Source organism: Rhodnius prolixus, unplaced genomic scaffold (genome assembly GCF_049639745.1).
Source record: "Rhodnius prolixus isolate KJV_2025 unplaced genomic scaffold, Rpr scaffold_16, whole genome shotgun sequence".
In the NCBI taxonomy this organism is placed as follows: domain Eukaryota; kingdom Metazoa; phylum Arthropoda; class Insecta; order Hemiptera; family Reduviidae; genus Rhodnius; species Rhodnius prolixus.
The window spans coordinates 1137181-1155403 of record NW_027411616.1 but is presented as its reverse complement, the minus strand read 5'-3'; the positions used below and the strand labels follow the sequence as shown (position 1 = coordinate 1155403).

At 34.5% G+C, this 18223-nt stretch overlaps 1 protein-coding gene across 13 annotated transcripts in view; it reads right to left on the bottom strand.

Moving 5' to 3' along the window:
• LOC141457498 (uncharacterized) overlaps positions 1–18223 on the bottom strand; it is an 83848-nt gene that overhangs the window by 20994 nt on the left and 44631 nt on the right. For 7 of the 13 annotated variants that reach the window (XR_012460393.1, XM_074134570.1, XM_074134571.1 and 4 more), the window contains 10 exons: positions 17160–17459; positions 15679–15864; positions 13746–13916; positions 11856–12190; positions 8532–8671; positions 7681–7839; positions 3663–3903; positions 3482–3579; positions 2966–3169; positions 342–663 (listed from right to left, as the gene is read on the bottom strand). Coding sequence is in view for 11 of the 13 variants with exons in the window: in XM_074134570.1 (XP_073990671.1) it covers positions 342–663; positions 2966–3169; positions 3482–3579; positions 3663–3903; positions 7681–7839; positions 8532–8671; positions 11856–12190; positions 13746–13916; positions 15679–15864; positions 17160–17459 (2156 nt within the window). In the remaining 2 variants the exon portion in view is untranslated. The remainder of the gene's footprint in view (positions 1–341; positions 664–2965; positions 3170–3481; positions 3580–3662; positions 3904–7680; positions 7840–8531; positions 8672–11855; positions 12191–13745; positions 13917–15678; positions 15865–17159; positions 17460–18223) is intronic. The other 6 variants (XR_012460394.1, XM_074134579.1, XM_074134576.1 and 3 more) reach the window with 5 other exon arrangements.

The following is an 18223-nucleotide window of genomic DNA, read 5'->3' as shown; positions in this document are numbered from 1 at the left end:
TCCATCCCAATTTCAAAACAAAAAAGTTATATCGAATATACCTAACATTATAGTGATTTTTGACCAGTTTTAGTATAAAAACAAGACAAAAAGTTTTTAGTCAGATTTTTAAATTTTTCAAAGTTTTTTCCTTAAAAAAAAATTAAAACATCTGTCAAGTCAGTAACTTACATGTATGGTAATAGTTTAACTATTTGCCTTAAAATGAACTGGCCAAATAAATAATTCACTTGTTTAAGAATATATATATATTCACAATAAAAAATATTCTGTTATTCATTTTTAGTATTGCCGCAAAATATTATTAAATAACAAAATTAATTGGTAGTAAATATAACTACCTTTTTCTATTAATAGGCTGCTGTTGCCTGATATTCGATTGTGTAGTTGTGTTGCTATTTTTTATTTTTTGACCAATGTCTGTTGCTTTCCCAGCTATTGGTGTTGTCGAAGTAATTGTTGTACAGTGACTCACCTGTGTGGCTGCTATATAATTCTGACTAATATTATGATCTATGTTTTCCTCTTGGTGTTGATGTAGTTCATTACCACTACTTCTACCCGTACTTGTAATAGTTTTTATAGTTTCTCTTCTTGCCGGTAAACCATTAGCATACTGACATTCTCGTTTTAATGGTGGACAACTGCTTTTTAAAGATGTTCCTACAAAGGAAGCAAACATTAGGTTTTGACAGTATTATCTTACGAATAATTACGAGGTCAAACATTTACAAAATTTAGATTTTTATTGACATTAGATTGTATTCACGTAGCACGCTTGTTTTTCCAATCTTCATCAATCATAAGGAATACATGAGGGAGGTTACGTTGTTTTTTGTTGTGTGCATAACTATGTGTAATAGTTTTGGGGTCAATCGTACACATATAAACGATTATATATTATTATAATATCATCAATTTCATTATTATTAATTATATAACGGTTATATATACAAAGAAAAATAAAGAGAACAAAAAATTAAATAAAAATAATCAGAAAAAAAAATTAATTTAATCCTCTTCTAAGTCAGGTTTGTGGGCACTAACCGAAAAACACCATTTTACTGACAATAATATACTTCCTTAGACAATTACCTCCTTCTTTAAACTCCTTTATACCTTTTATAATACCAAAAAATAAACTAAAAACAACTTTTGAAAAATGCACAGTCAAATTGTCCTTTCCGCCATTATTCTCAACTGACTACACTACTACACACTGTTACGTAATCGACAGTCGCCTCATCGATACCGCCGTCAAATCGATGTGTGCACCGATCCAAGTATTTAATTATGCAGGGGATGCCATCACAGAATTCTATTTTACAGATAAGCCGTTCAGCGGGTCATTCCCTCGAACGTTAGATCCTCCCCGTTTTTCATATTGCTTCACTTGTACTGGTTGCCTTGACAACTTCACCGTCACACCGACCCTTTCCCTTGACCTTAACAACCTTAGGCCCTAAAAACAAGCTGTCTAATTTGGGCGATTGACCACACTGGGTCCTCCGCATCGCCACTACATTTCCTACCTTGTAAATAGTTGTTGTTTTTCTCTTCCGGTAGTAAGAATCTGCGCCAAAAAAGGCGAAGACCGTTCCTTCGGCCGGAAAGATTATGGCGACTGTCTTTTGGGATTCGCAAGGAATAATCCTCATCGACTATCTGGAAAAGGGTAAAACTATTACAGGTGCATATTATTCATCGTTATTGGACCGTTTGAAAACCGAGCTGCAAGAAAAACGCCCACGATTGGCCCACAAAAAAGTCCTTTTCCATCACGACAACGCACCAGCTCACACCTCAGCAGTTGTGGTCGCAAAATTAATGGAAATAGGGTTCCAACTCGTTTCACATCCCCCCTATTCTCCAGACTTGGCTCCCTCGGACTACTATTTGTTCCCTATATGAAGAAATGGCTGGCGGGAAAAAGATTTTATTTAAACGAGGAGGTGATTGCAGAAACGAATGGCTATTTTTCAGACTTGGACAAATCCTATTATTCGGAAGGGATCAACAAACTAGAGCAGCGTTGGACGAAGTGTATAAGCCTAAAAGGAGACTATGTCGAAAAATAAAAAAGGTTTACCCCAAAAAATTAAGTAGTTTTTATTTTTGCACGGACTTTTCAAACGACCCTCGTATTGTTACCGATTGAAATCGGCAACATTAAAATAATTGTAAAATTTCCAATAAAATACATTTAAATTAAATAAATAGCGAATGTATGCCTAATTTATATTTAAAAGAACATAGCATCATAATATTTTTAGTTTTATTATTAGTAGTGAAGTGGCACCGATATCAATTAACAGTCAAATGTTTAACAAAAGAAAAGTGTCAAAACAAACAAACAAAAACGTCGTCCTGGTACGATGAGAGGAGATTAGCGACGAGTAGCGCTGAGAACATCTCTTATTACATAGCGTCTTATTACATTAGGAATTACTTTTGATTTTACATAAATAGGTAACTATTACACGTGCCTAATTTATTTTGATAACCACTTGATATATTTCTGGTTGAAATTACTTCTTTTTTCTTGCTTATTTATTATAATTTGCAAAATTTGGGTTCTCTTTTTTTTTCATCCTCTCTTATATCCGTAGGTTCGCTATAGTACGGAACCGGAATAAACATTAATTTTCTTATATAATTATTATTAGTTTTTTTTAATTTCTACCCACCCCGTCACCACTTTAGCTAGGCCGTGGACATGATAATATAACAATATTATATGAAAAATGAGTACTTTACAATAAGTATGCATATTTCATCAGTTAGACAGAGGTGATTAAGTTTCAACACTGTGAGTACTTCTATTGAATGATTAGACAAACTTGTAAGTTATTTCAGTTTGTAAATTGATTATTACAAGGATTCAATCTCAGGCTTTAGAAAGGATATACACACTTTTCACAAGGCTGCTGGATATCCAATTAGATTAAATAAAAATTAATATTACCTTTTTCTGAAGAAGAATCATCTAAGTCTGTATCATCGGAATCTGTAGCATAGAGACCTATTTTGCGTTTGCGCGTAATTTGAGACAGAGGAGTTATGGTTGCTGAGCCACTGGTATTCACTCCATGTCCATGCTGTGATCGGCCATTTTCACCAATGCCTGGCCACCAGTCGCACTCGCTTCCCGTTTCTGATTCTTCCTCCCCTGTAGCACAAATAAAACCATGTCGTAAAACTTCCTCTGGCTGCAATTCTTTGTATAATTTTTGAGAATGACAAATTTTGCGTCAAACATTTAGTTTTCTTCAAATTATTAATAAGGATGGTTGGAATACGGTTGATTTTCTTTGATTTAAAAAGAACTAAGCATATTAATACCCTACAGTATAACAGCCAGTCACGCCCCATAACTTGCAAAATGAATTAGGGAAGAAAGAAGATGGCATTGGATAAGAACGTTTGAATCAGCTTGCGCAGTGTGGAATTATTAATAAAGAAGTAAAAACTATTTAAATACCTGGATCACCGTTTAGGGGTGTGCTTGGACATGACGAATCTGATTCCTGTCGCTTTCCTAACAACCTGCTAGTCATACCTCTCTTTTTCCACTGGTACCTACAAGATCAGTAAACCATTTTTATTATTATTTTCAAAACTTTAAAAATATCAAAAAAATATTGAAATTACAATAAAAATACCTAGGAGTAGGAGAAGAATCTCGACTAGAACTGGAATACATTTCATGGAGAGAATCTCTGGAAAGAGGATCAGTATCTAGCAGCAGTTCAGCTTCTGGAAACAGATCTGACGTACTAGGTTTATCTACTCCAAGGTCTTCACATTCCTCAGAAAGTGATTTCTGTAGTCGAAGATCCCTAGATTTCCTCCATGAATCAGGTGTTACGGCAGATGATACCGGAGTTGGAAGGCGTCGGCCTACTGAGAAATTACCAAAATTGTTCAATTATATAAGCAAATAGCACTCCAATGAAGATGACAATGGTTAAAAGCCGTCTTCCAAAAATAAATAAATTTAAAAAAAAAAACTTTTCCGTCAGGTACATACAATGGGTAGACCAATTTTCTTCATTCTTAACAGTCTAAGAATAATAGTAACGGTAGGAAAGAGATTAGCTATGCGGTTAGCGAATTGGATCCTCACACGGAGATCCCGGTTTCGAATCCAGCTGTTGGCCCTTAGATTTTCCCTTCCTAGGAGCTTCTCATAGCTCACTGCCCGGTGTAATGGGCAATGCTTTCTGTAACGAGAGAACACTGCCAGGAGGCTAACAGTGCACTGAAAATGCTCCCGGCGCCAAAAACAGATGTTGACGCGCCTTAATCATATATAACAAAACATAATAAACACCTTAATATTCAATAAATGCTACATCTTTACCTTATACTGACGACTTTTAAAAATAAGCTAATTACCAGATATCAAATAAAAAAAATTCCATAATTCAATTTAAACAAGTAATCAAGTTCCTAAAGCTTAACCTTTAGCTTCACATCAATTTGGGACTTGAACTGTTTACGGGCACACATTTTCTCCAATCTAAAATACATCTGGTTATTTCAGAAAATTGGCCCTCTGTACTTGTCTTGTTACCGAGATATGTATATGACATTTTCCACTCTCTTTATCTGGTTATTATTCACAATCATTTTTCGGTGTACAGCTAAAAGAGATGAGTTGGATTTTGGACGGGTTTTCAGTCAAGCCTATCAGTTCACATTGACGTACGTATTTACTCCTTAGCCATTTCTTTCAATTCTCTTGCATCTGTTGATATCAAAAGATCATTGCACTCCATTAATAAGAATTATATTTGTCTATTAATTCTTCAGTAATTAGATAAATAAGAACTGAAGATTGGCCATTAGATGTTTGGTCATTGTATTGACCAATATTATGATATTATACTTCTACTGTATGCAGATGATCTTATTCTGTTGGCGGACTCTCAAGTTGGTCTTAGGAAAAAAATTAATATATTAAATAACTTTTTTGTTTTAAACTCACTCAATGTTAACCCTTTCAAGTCTAAGGTTTTATTTTTTCCTAAAGGTCCAGCTAGTAATCGAAAAGAGCATTTTGCCTACGGTGAGGAAGAATTTCAGTTGGTAGATAAATTTAATTATTTAGGAATAGAGTTTAGTAAATCTTCCTTATTGGCTGAAGTCACAAGTTGCTCAGTTAGCAAAATGAATATAGTCTAAGAATAATAGTAACGGTAGGAAAGAGATTAGCTATGAGGTTAGCATACTGGACTCCCACGCGGAGGTCCCGGGTTCGATTCCAGCAGCTGACCCTTAGATTTTCTCTTCCTAGGAGCTTCTTACAGCTCACTGTCCGGTGATGGACAGTGTTGTCTGTAACTAGAGAACACTGTCCGGAGGCCGGCAGTGCACTGGAAAAAGCTCCGGGCGCTAATAACCTCAGCTGTTGATGCGCCCAAAAAAAACAAAAAAAAATAACCGTTTAAAAGGGGGCTTCATTTACGTGGGGCAAACTCCCCTCCTAAGTATACGATATACTATCGAGACTCCAAAAAACCGTATCTACCGTATCTAAAATTTCTAATTGAAAGACAATTCATTCATTAAAATCAGTTCGTACAGTGATAATTTGAACGATTGCAGAACTTCCTCTTAGTAGGTGTAAGAGCATGATGGCACCTTAGAGTCACGCAGGGAAGCTTTAAACACTTCTTCTTGCTAAATTTTAGCAAAATCGGACTAAGCGTTGTAGAAAGATTAGTAATAATAGTTTTAGAGAGGGCCTGGCCTGCGTCTACTAAGATACACAGCGTCGAGACCTCTAAAAATGCAAATCTACTTCACTTTTCAAACCAAATAACTCTTCATTGGAGAATATACGTGCACGAAACGATAATTTTAAATGATTGCAAAACTTCCCTTCAGTAGGCGTAAAAGCAGAACGTAGCTTTAATGGTACGTAGGAGAGCTCCAACCCTTTCATCCTGCCAAATTTTATCAAAATCGGGCTTAGATTTACAGTCATTAGTAATAATAATTTTGGAGGGGGCGTCACGTACTTGGGGTTGACTCCTCTCCTATTCGATGTACAGCGCCGTGACTCCAAAAAAACTCAAATGTACATAAAATTTCGAATCGAACGACACGTCATTAATGAATATCGGTTCGGGCGTTTAGGCGCTAAGTTGTTTACAAAAAACGTAAGAAGAACAGCAACAAGAACATTTTCTGAAAATGCCTAATTTTTGCCCATTTTCAGCAACTTATTTTTCAAAATCTATTAGATCTAGGTTGTTGCTATAAAATTACAGTCATAAAGGAGGGTTTGACTTGTATTTTAAAGAAAATTTGGGAATTTTATCTTTTACAAAGAAAGAGAAAACAATTTTCAAAGTTGGGTGTTTTTCAACGTTATGGTTTTTCATGCAGTTTTTGACAATCAACCCTTATACAACTGTTCTACCGGACAGTTTTAATATACAACAGATGTGTAACTCGACTCTTTGTATGGGTTATGTAACTTAAACAAATAAACATAGTAGTAGTATATTTTTCTATTCATGCTTTAATAATGAGATAAATAAGAACGGAAGATTGGCCGTTGGATGTTTGATTTGTTGATTGATTGATGTTTGATTACATTATCAGACTCTCTAAATTCAAATTTATTTTTTCAATTTACCCGCATTTTTCTAAATTGATTTCCCTCACTATTTGGGCTTTTTTAATACTGTAACTTTCGTCTTCAATGTTTTCATAAATCCTTGCAGAAGCTATTAAAACACGTAAAATCTATTGTACTTTTAGACATTTTATTGTAATTGATATCTTTTAAGAAGTTTTACTACATTAAATGTTCATTAATATCTTTTAGAATGTATTGCGTTCATAGATAATTATGCTGGCTGTTTTTATTTATAAAAGATTTTTTGCTACTATTTATAAAATATAAAAAATAGTAGAGGGCAGCTTCAAAAAATGTTTTAATTCTGAATCATTATCTCATACACGTCCAAATTAAAAGTTAAAAAAAAGAGAAAATTAGTCCAAGTGACTAATAATTCAAGCCGTAATAGTAATTCAGTGTCTTCTCTTTAATTGGCAACCTGGCCGAGCAAACGCGGAGTAAAAGAAATTACGCTATGATTACAGTATTTCTTTTTAAAAGAGGTAAGGCAGAGTAAACCCTGTACTGCCCAATAAAAAAAGCAACAGAAATTTATTGTGAATAGAGGGATGAGAGAAACTAAACCGCGACTAGACTACAGTACACATTTATTTTTAATAGGATCATATTAATATATTTTGAATCGAATGGTGCCTCATTCATTTAAATCAGTTCATGCGTTAGGGGCTATGTTGTTCACAAAAAAAAGTAACAATTTATGATTCCTGTTTTTTTTTTCTTTTTTTCATTTTTATCGAAACCTACAAGATCTGTGTTACGAAAAACGAAAAATATGACCTTTATTTTATAGAAAATTGAGGATTTTATATTTATAGAATAAGAGGAACAAATTGTCAAAGCTGGGTGTTTTTCAACCACATGCTTTTTCGAGCAGTTTTTGATTTTAACCCTTAACCACTGTCCTTCCAGACTAGTTTTAATCCACTGCTAGATAGTTCAGTAGTGTGACTCTGGGTCGTAATTTTCCGCTCCCTCACATGATATATCACATCCACTATTGAAAAGCAAAAATTTAGATTAACTACCTGTAGGAGTAGATTTAACACTTAAAACAGTCGCTGAAGGAGGTGTAGAAGTCATAGAATGCCAAACTCCATCAGTTTTTTCGTTATTTAAAGATGGTTTGACCTTAATTACTGATTCCAAGTTAATAAACTTCCCTACATTATCTTTTGTGCCACATCCTGAAAATAAACAATTTTCAATCACGTAAAAAATAATAGTAGTAGTGAAACATTTGTACAAGACTTTCACTTTCTGAAATTCACAGGTTTTTCAGACATTTTGTGTATACTTTGAATTTTTCCAAAAGCTGTAATATAAATTCACTGTAATAAAACAGTACTTTGAGAAAATTGAGTCGTGAAAAGTTCCTAGAACTCTTGGACTGAAAGAAAACTGCTGGGGTAAACCCCCCTTTACCGTCCATGAAAATCTGAAAAAAATAAAATAAACAAGTCGCTCTTCGGACAACTAACTTTTTTCTAACTCAGAATGTTGCCAATTCTTTTGATTCGTAAAATTTTCTGAAATGAAAATTTACTGGAAATCCTAACTTCATCCTCCCTCAACAAGGTAATAAAATTTCTCGAAAAAATGTTCAATTAAATTGATAGACCTTTCGAACTGACGCCCACAACGTTTAAATAAAGCCGAAGCCGTATTTGACCCACACTCCACAAAGTTATCTCGCAGCCTCTAAAGAAAATATTAAATTTTAAATTTTTGTCAATTTCGTTTTGTGAGTTACATTGATTAGAAACCCGGTGAGGGGACCTTAAAATAAGTACTTCCGGTGAAAAACCAAATTTTAAAATATTTCCAGCAGTAACAGAAAGTAATACAAGAATAATACTCGTAGAATTTTTCATCTTACCTTTGTCGGAAGTCGCAACATCTTCTTTTCTTTCCAAAGAACCCTGATCATCTCCCACTTTAATTTCTCTGAGTATGTGTAACCATGGTTGTTTTTGAACTCCTCGTTCGTCGACTATTTCTCCGCTTCTATTTACATACCTGTTTTAAATAAAATACAATAAATGACATTATTGTTAGATATTCATAAGTTAAGATATAAAATGGCATTCCGTATACATTTTTTACTTTACTTATGTAGTTTAATAACCTAAGAAAGGTGGACTAAGTAACCAGGATTGTTATAAAGCTCTCCACAAGATGGGAAAATCGCTTTCAGAATATTAGAATCACTTCATCGTTTCTGTGTGTTAGTCGCATTTTTATTACACTTACATTAAAGGTACAACGAGTATTTGTTTGGTCTTACAGCACCCATTCTCCCGAGCATTATCGTAAAATTCGTACATATAGATTGTTATTAAACTTGTGGCAGTTCAGACAGTAAGAGAACAAAAACTGCTATAAAAAAACATGACAGATAAACAACCGCACCGTCTTCACAGAAAATTCACTGACGGAACACACTTTCTTCTCAGAAGAAAAGTACTAATGATGTTTGTATCACGAGCAATTGCATAAATTTGATGCTACCATTCACGGTCTTAGATATAGGCAGTGATCACAGACCTGTAGGAGCAAGGGTGAAGGACAACAAATTTTCAAGGAAAAGCATTAGAAATAAAAAATACCAACCTAGTTCCTCCTTTATAAGTTTGAATAAAGAGGAGTTCGAAGCCAAATTGAGTGAAGGATTGCAAATGAAGTCAGATAGTAAAATAGGAAGTAAATTAAATGATTTCAACAAGGCATTGTTAGAAGCAACAGATATTCTAGAAGGTGTAAGATGTAAGGATTTTAAGTGAAGGAAACTACCTAATAGGGTAAAAAGAATGTTTGAAAAAAGAAGGAAAATGAAGAAAACGAAAACTGAATGCGTTAAGTATACAGAACTCTGCAAAGCTACTCGTATTAGGAAAGAACTGTCAATATAGTTGCTGGAAAACAGAATAAACAATATAGTGGAGGCATTGCAGGGTTCAGGTAAACTAAAGTGTAAGAGAAGCATTAAAAATAATCTACTTAGTATTAATAGTAAGAACGGAGAAGAGCTTAGAGGGAATCATCTTATTCTAGGAAGGAATAAAGAATATTTTGCTTATCTCTACAAAGACGAAGATGTTAATTATTCAGCAGCGGTGTTAAAGCCGGAAATTAAACAGGAATTGGAACCCAAAATAACTGAAATAGAATATGCAATAAAATCTATGAAACATGGCAAAGCAGCACGGGTGAATGACGTCCCAGCTGAAGTAATTAAAGCAGGAGGCAAAATAGTATTGTCTTCCTAATTCAGTTTTATAATGAATGTCTAGAGAAGGCAGTGGTACCTAGCCATTGGGCTAAACTAATAATACCATTCAAGAACGGCGGTAGAAAAGATTTAGCCAACTATAAACAAATAAGTCTTCTTTCTACAACACATAAAATATTTATGAATATTTTATTTAACAGGCTGAACAGTAAATAGACCGCTACTTCACAATAAAACAAGCCGGTTTTAGACCAAAGTTCTCTACCGTGTATCACACATTTAATTCATAAATCAAAGGTTTACAATTTTCCCTTATACCTACTTTTTATAGATTTCCGTAAGGCTTTTGATTGTGTGAAAATTGAGAGAATTATCAAATTCATTAAAGGAGAAAAACACTGACTACAAAATAGTTAAATTATTTAAGATTTATACAAAAATGCAAAAGCCATAGATGAGGCAACGGGATTTAAGTTCCCCGAAATTGTTTGCTTTGCTTCTTCAGGGTGTTTTTAATTATTTGGATTGGACTGGTAAAGGAATTCGAGTGGATGGTTCTTGGTTGAATCACTTAGACTTAGCAGATGAAACCTTTTTAGTTATCTAAATTGGAAGAAAAAGAGAATTAAGAAATTAATGCATCAATGATAAGTTTGACTGTAAACCCGTCCAAAACTCAACTCATCTCTTTTAGCTGTCCACCGGAAAACATGATTGTAAATAACATCCAGATAAAGAGAGTGGATGTCATACATTTCCATCACAAAATAAGTACAGAAGGTCAGTTTCCTGAAATAACCAGAAGATGTATTTTAGGTAGGAGAAAATGTATGCCCTTAAACTCTTCTTCAAATCCCAAGTTAATGTGAAGCCAAAGGTTAAGCTTTGGGAAAAACTTGTATTGCCCGTATTGTATGTCTGGAGACTTTCGATACGAGAACAATGAATAAATTGATAGCTGTACGAACAATGGTATATGCTGGACATAACAAAGCGGCATCGGAAAAGGAACATTTGGGTTAGAATCATAACGGAAATGACGGACATAATAGAGAGTTGAGAGAATTGAGATAATAGAGAGAATTGAGAGTGGCGAGAAGGAAGTGGAAATGGGTAGGACACATTATGTGAGGAGAGGTAAGGTGGGCGAAGATGCTAATAGAGTGGACTCCTAGGTTGTGGGAAAAAGGAAGAGGACGTCCAACTACCGTTTGGGATAAGGAAATGAAAAAGATTTGCTGTGAAGCAACCTGGCCTAGGGTAGCTAGAGGCAGAACAGAGTGGAAGTGAATGACGAAGTGTTTTGCGGAGTATGGGCAAACGAATCCCATAAATTAAATTCAAATTAAAAGGCTTATTATTTGACATGAAAGGTTTTGTTTTACTTGTGTTGAAAGTAAAAAAGATAACATCATTCACTTCATGCTGGAATGTTCTTTCTATAATAAGTTATGAACGAGAATGTTAAATAGGTATTTTATTATTCCCCCCCCCCAAGTTTGGAAGTAATGGGGAGTGCCTATTTCTTCTCATAAATGTTATTACTAGCAAAGGCTAAACTCTAGCTATAGAAATGTATATTATAAGCAACAATACAAATAAATAAATATTTGTTTAATGTATATATAGATTGGTTATTGTACTTAATTGTTTATTGTAAGAAACATAAATTTTTTGAATTACAACTTCTTAAAACTTCAGTTAAGGCTGATTTTGTGTAAATAATAAAAATAATAATATTATTAACATTAATAATTTAAATAAAAAAGGAGCAAAAAAATAATGTTAATTTCTGTATGAAGAACAAGTTTGTATAATTTTCTTAAACACAAATAAAGGTTTATTATTATTCACGTTCTAAGAGTAAGTACAAGAAACTTCAGGACAGATTCATTTAAATACATCTACATTTATAACAATTGCCTTTTTTATTAAAGAAAAAAGTGAATAATATGAGAAATTGCCACTTACTTTATTTCACTATGATTTAAATTGCTATGCGTTTGTAAAGCTTGATCCTGCGTAAAAACATGGTCATGATGACTAGTCATTGTGGAAGAAGACGTTCTATTGCTTCCACAAGTAGCTGCAGTGGCTGTAGTTCTCTGTAGAAGACTAACAGTTGCTCCTGAAGAGGTTACACTAACACCAGCGTTATTTGATGTGCCATGTCCACTAGTATTCACTAAGATAGTATTATTATCTAATACTAATGATTCTCCATCTAGTGTGAACGATTGAGAACCACCAGGAAGTACTACGCCGCCAGTTCCAGTTATGCCAGATACTTGTACAGGTACTTTAACCTATTTAATACAAAAAATAGAGAGTTTGGCATTAGCAGTGGTTGAGTGAACATCGACTCTGTGTTATTTTTTTTTTTTTAATAGTAGAATTTGTGCTATTTAAATGAAAAAATTTGCAAACCATTAGTTTAAATAGGGAAATTTTATTTAGCAAAGTTTGAAGATTTTCTATTGAATAGTTTGTTAATAATTAGAATTAAAATCATTTTAATTAATAAAATTCAGTAGCTAACAGTGAACCAGGGTCTGGTGGAGGGGCAAAAGTGTTTATCTGAACTTTAGATAGCAAAAATAAATACTCTGACTACAATACTTAGCTTTATTTTGTCTGTTTCCTTTCTATTGTATGGATTTGAAATTTGTATTATATTTTAAAATATTGAGTCTTATTGAAGTGCACTTTTCCAGCTGTAATACATATTAGAGGTAGATGTGGCTGATTCTACTCAAGATGCATATGTTATAGGAGGAACTTCTCATCCGATTGTCAAAGTAGAATACCAAAGTAAGAAGACAGTAATAGACATACTGGGAAGTAGAAGGAAACTGAAGGGCACAAGATACTAGATTGATAAAGATTATACTTGGGATACAAGGATGAAGAGAAAGAAATTACTGATGCTCAGAAAAGAAGTACTAAAGAAAAATCCGAAGTTAAATGTGCGATGATACGTTGCTGATTGAGGGAAAGAAGTTCAAGTTGGATGCAGGTGAAGGGTTGAGGGGGTGCTGTGAAGAGGATGAGAACTGGCTGCAGAAGTTAAGAAATGCAAAGTGAGATGATAAAACAAAAATATATTAAATATATTTAAATAAAAAAAATTAAATTATTTATACAATATAAATACGCTAAGCAAGCGGAAGAATATAGAAAATTGTTAGCTGACCAAATTAACTATAATTAATTTTTTATTTTACTGTTAAACCTAACTGTTGACAACTGCTTACATTGATATCGTCATTCAAAACATTTACATGTACTGGTACAACTACTTTCTTTTGTACTTCGGCCTTAAATAGTTCTGTTTTTTGGTATAATTATTTAGTATAATAATAATTTAGTATAATAATTCTTTCTCAAATAATTTTGGTTTCTATATAAATATATATACATATATAATAGATTTATTTTGTTATTAATTAATGAAAGTAAGAGAAGTAAAAGGAGAAAAAAATAATAAAATAAATCGCACCTTTGCTCTAAAGTAAAAGAACTTTTTCCTGTTTAGATTTGTTAATCATTAAAATTGTTTAGTTTTATTTTCACTTGGTTAAGCGAAACTCTTTGCAGACGGCTAGTAAGCCATTGCCTATCATGCTTAAGTTAAAGAAAACGAAGGCGTTTTCGCTAAACCGCAAAAACAGTGAAACACATTATCAGTAGAAGGAGCTGATGACCTAACCAGTCGAAGCGCAAAAAAAAATCAGTAAAAAAAAATGCAATTTTTTTTTTCTTCTTGCCACATTCTACATATTGTCACATTATAACTCGGTTGCCGAACAAAAGTTACTTTTTATTAAAAACAATAAATAAATTTAAATAAAACAAACTCACTTGTTTTACTGTAGTTTTGTTAAGACACATTTGCCTCAAGAGTACAGCGCCACCAGTTGATGCAGCTATTAGTGGAGAATTTCCAGGTACAGTAACCTGATGAACTCGGTACATTTTAGGTACTTTCGCAACCACGAAGGGTCTACCATCAGTCGGCACAGGAAAAATTACCTTAAATCAGAAAGCAAAATTCTGGTGAGTAACAAGCCTTTAGTGTTCATAATTTTATTTCTGATTTAATTTTGATTTTTGATGTTATTTTATTTTATTATCTTAATTTCTTTTTATTTGCCCACTAATAAATCTGTTAATTTCTATGTTTTCTTCAATCCTAGTTAAGTTAATATTTGATTTGGAATTATTTGAATTTTTTTTTCAGTTACTTTGTTATTAATTAAAACATTACATCTTAATAAATAAAATGTTATTTAATTTTAATATTATTTATAAATTAGTAGTAACCCAACGGTTAATTACTAAGTAAGTAGCACTTTCACCGTGGCTTGACATTTAATTTTAAGTAGGGCGATACTTCCCGTCAGGGAAATATCTAGTCTATCTATTTATCTTCGCGGTATAAATAGGGTATGCAGATGATGTGGCTGCTCTAATTTCGGCGCGGGTCCTCAATGTAGCCCAGCCGAAGTTAAATCAGGTTATGCGCAGGGTAAATCGGTGGATGGCGGCACGCGAATTGACACTGGCATTGGCGAAGACAAAGTCGTAATGCTCGCCAAGAGGCGGATTGGGACGGGCTTACCATTGAAGGTGGGAAAAGAGACGATTGTCTCTCTAGACACCGTCCAGTATTTAGGAGTGACCTTGGATGCCAAATAAAATTTCGGCAAGCAACTGCAGAAGCCGCTGATAAGGCGTCGGAATGAGTTGGAAAGTTAAGCAGGTTGCTGACCAACGTAGGGGGCCCGGGGGCTCATACCCGTAAGTTGCTAATGGGAATGGCGCACTCCATACTGTTATACGGGGCTGAGATTTGGGCGGACGCGCTCCAGAAGGAAGTATATAGAGAGAGGCTGGCGCGGGTCCCGAGAGTTGGCGCGTTGCGGATTGCCTCTGCTTACCGAACAAGCTCTGAATCAGTCATTTTGGTGATCGCGGGAGTTACCCCCGTCGCGCTATTAGCTAGTGAAAGGAAGCGGCTCTTCGAAAGAAGATGGGAAGCTGATAGGACAGCAGCCGCCCGAGAAGAGCGAGAGCGAACTATGGCTGCGTGGCAAGCTGCGTGGATGGAGGAAACCCGTGGCAGGTGGACGGTAGCCCTGCTCCCAAATGTCACAAGTTGGGTTGGTAGGGGTTTTGGCGAAGTAGATTACTACTTCACCCAGCTTCTCTACGGGCACGGTTACTTCCGGGAGTTTCTCCGGAAGATAGGGAAGCGGTCAGAGGAAAACTGCCCCCACTGCGTAGGAATGAGAGACGACGCTCATCACACATTTTTTGTGTGCGAAAGATGGGGCGTGCCAGAAGGAATTTGGAAAGAAGAGTGGGCGAATGGGTTTCCGAGCGCTTCCAAAGCATAATGCTCTCTGGCAGGGCGCAGTGGAATGCTGTGGCAATTTTCACAAGGGAAGTACTAACCCTCAAAAGGCGAGATCTGGATGGAGAGGAGGCTAACTCCTAGGGGGTAAGGAACAGGAGCCTAGCCTGAAGTAGTGCTATACAAATCCAGGCTAGGCCTGGCAGTAGGGGGCTAATTTAGCCGGTAGGCCGCGAGGGAGTCCGGCACAATGTGCGTAACCTGCATTTCACCCCTCTTTAAAAAAAAAAATTATTATTATTGTTTATTTATTTAATTATCTATTTATTTATTTGCCATTAAGACTAAAGCACAGAGTGAAATTCGTGGAATATTTACATGAGTGATACATTAATAATATTAAATGAGCAAATACATGGTAGATATGGAGTGTGCTACCTGTTTAAGGTTTGCAGCCGCTGGAAGGGAAAGGGTCAGAGGCACAGTTGCTGGCGTTCCCACGACAAGCTGTTTACCAGACAACACTTTTGTCGCCTGCTCAACATTTAGTACAGACCCGGCGTGCAGACTCTCCTGAACAAGTAATCTTCCAGTCACAGTTTGCTGTTTTTCTATTTGTTGATTCTAGCACAAATATTCAAGATTTAAAATAATAGCAAGAGTAGGAGACAGGCAGTTTTACTTAAAACGATCCAATGCCAATATTAATTGTAAACACGTTAATTTAATAAACTATAATTCAAACTTGAATGTCACAGAATATGAAACTGACCGACTAGAACCTTAATTATGAAAAATTTATCGGTTTAAATTATTATTATTTTTCAGAACGTGCCAACGCAATGTGGAAAAACAATAGTAACTTAATTGACAAGTGTATAGTACTTCACCCCTCGAGTTAATTTTTTAATTTTTATTTATGAATTTGTTTGGCAGCCTCGTCAAATTAATTCTTTAATTATTTAATTTACATATAAACCCTTCTGTACATACGAGTACTGTTACATTAATTGTAATTTCCCAATTACATTAATGCTATTACATAAAAAAGAACGATATATGTCTCTAAACGTTTTTCAACTTAAAGGTAAGTAAGGAGTGTTCACGGATTCGTTTTCTTTCAATTTATTTTTATTTTATATATGTTGTAATCACCTTTTTCTCAGCAAGTTCATAGTGATTTTGTTATAACAAAACATTTTTAGTTTAGTTTGTCAAAAGTTGTCCATATTGACTATTAAGTAAACTTGCAATCCTTCCTACAAAACCTTTAGCAAGAAATCTAACGGAATATGAGTTAGTTACGACCAAGACATTACTTCGACTTGTTAAGTTTATGAGAGTAGCCCACAGCTCCAAAAAAGAGCTTCCACATAAGTTCAGGAGTATGATTCTTATTTGAGCCCTGCAAAGCTGCCATATCCGAAAGGGTTATTAATTATTAGATATTAATCTTTTGATGCAAGCTATTAGGATACATAAATTGTAATAAGTATAAATATATATATTAGTACATATATAAGTACAGAGTAACATTTATTTTGGTCGTACGATTGGCAGTTATTTTATGTTCTGTAAAAATATAGACTTCGGTAAACTTACAGACTAATTACGTTTTACTGCTATCAGTCAATCCCCAAGGTCACAAAACAAGTGATAATTTCTTTTCTATCATTATTTTTAGGATAAAAACAAATTTTCAAATATTTAATCGATAAATATTTTTCATAAATTCGAAAATTTGTCTTCAGTTTCACTTAATTTATTTCTTAGCAAAGGGCCAACCTATTTAACATTCTTTCACCAGGGGATAAAAGTGTAACCTGATGCACTACTTTTAATTTCTTATTTGTTGCATATACTTAACGGTTGCAAGATAATAAAATAAAAATGTAAGATAAACAGAAAATGGCTCTGACCTGTGGTTGACAAGTTTGTCTAACTGCAGACTGATGCTGACTGCTATTAGAAGGTGATTGTTGTATTGTTTGCGTTGTAACTTCCTTAGAATCGGTTGAAGATTCACAGGTCTCTGATGAAACGTCTTCCGCCTGGAGGTGAGCCGGAAGAGAAATATCATCAGTATGACGAATTGGCGCAGGAGTTGCTGGTGGTTCAGTTGAACTGTCTTCACTTCCGAGTGTCCTAACATCTTCGCAACAACCATCGATAGGACTTGCGTCCACAGAACAACATCCAGTACTCTTCTTGCTTCCCTTCTTTAAAAATATACAAATTATGTACAATAATCATTTTTTAATTATTAATTATAATGAAGGCTATATCGAGGTAAAAATTAAGAAATCTAAAGTAGTACACTAACACGTCATTCTCTTACTGCAAGGCACAAATTCCACAATTACAAAACGCCTTCAAACTGAGTTGACTATGATACAATCGTAATTTGAAAAAAATGACTTCTCAGAAAAGTAAAAATATTTAAAAAAATCAGGCAGAAATTCAATGTTTTCGAAAAAAAATTATAAAGAACCAAGTACCAACACTTTTCCCCATTTTTCGCTTTTAAGTGACTGAAATCGTTAGGACGAAAAAGGACTAAAAATTACTACCTACGTACCATTAAAACGACACTTATTAAGGGAAAGTTTTGCAATCATTTAAAATTATCGTTTCGTGAACCTATTTTCTTGAATGAAGTGTTATTTGATTCAAAAAGTAAAGCAGATTTGTATTTTTGACGCTGTGTATCTTTAGTAGACGAGTTTTCCCCACGCTGGTCAGGCCCTCTCCAAAACTATTATTACTAATCTTTCTACAACGCTAAATCCTTTGCTAAAATTTAGCACGAAGAAGTGGCACTCCCTACGTCACTCTAAAGTGCCATCATGCTCTTAACCTACTAAGGGGAAGTACAGCAAGTCATCAACACTTGAACCGATTTTCATGAATGAAGTATCAATTCTAAATTTTGGGTTAAATATTTTTTGGGTTATTCTAAGATTTACTTTAGGGGTCTCGACGT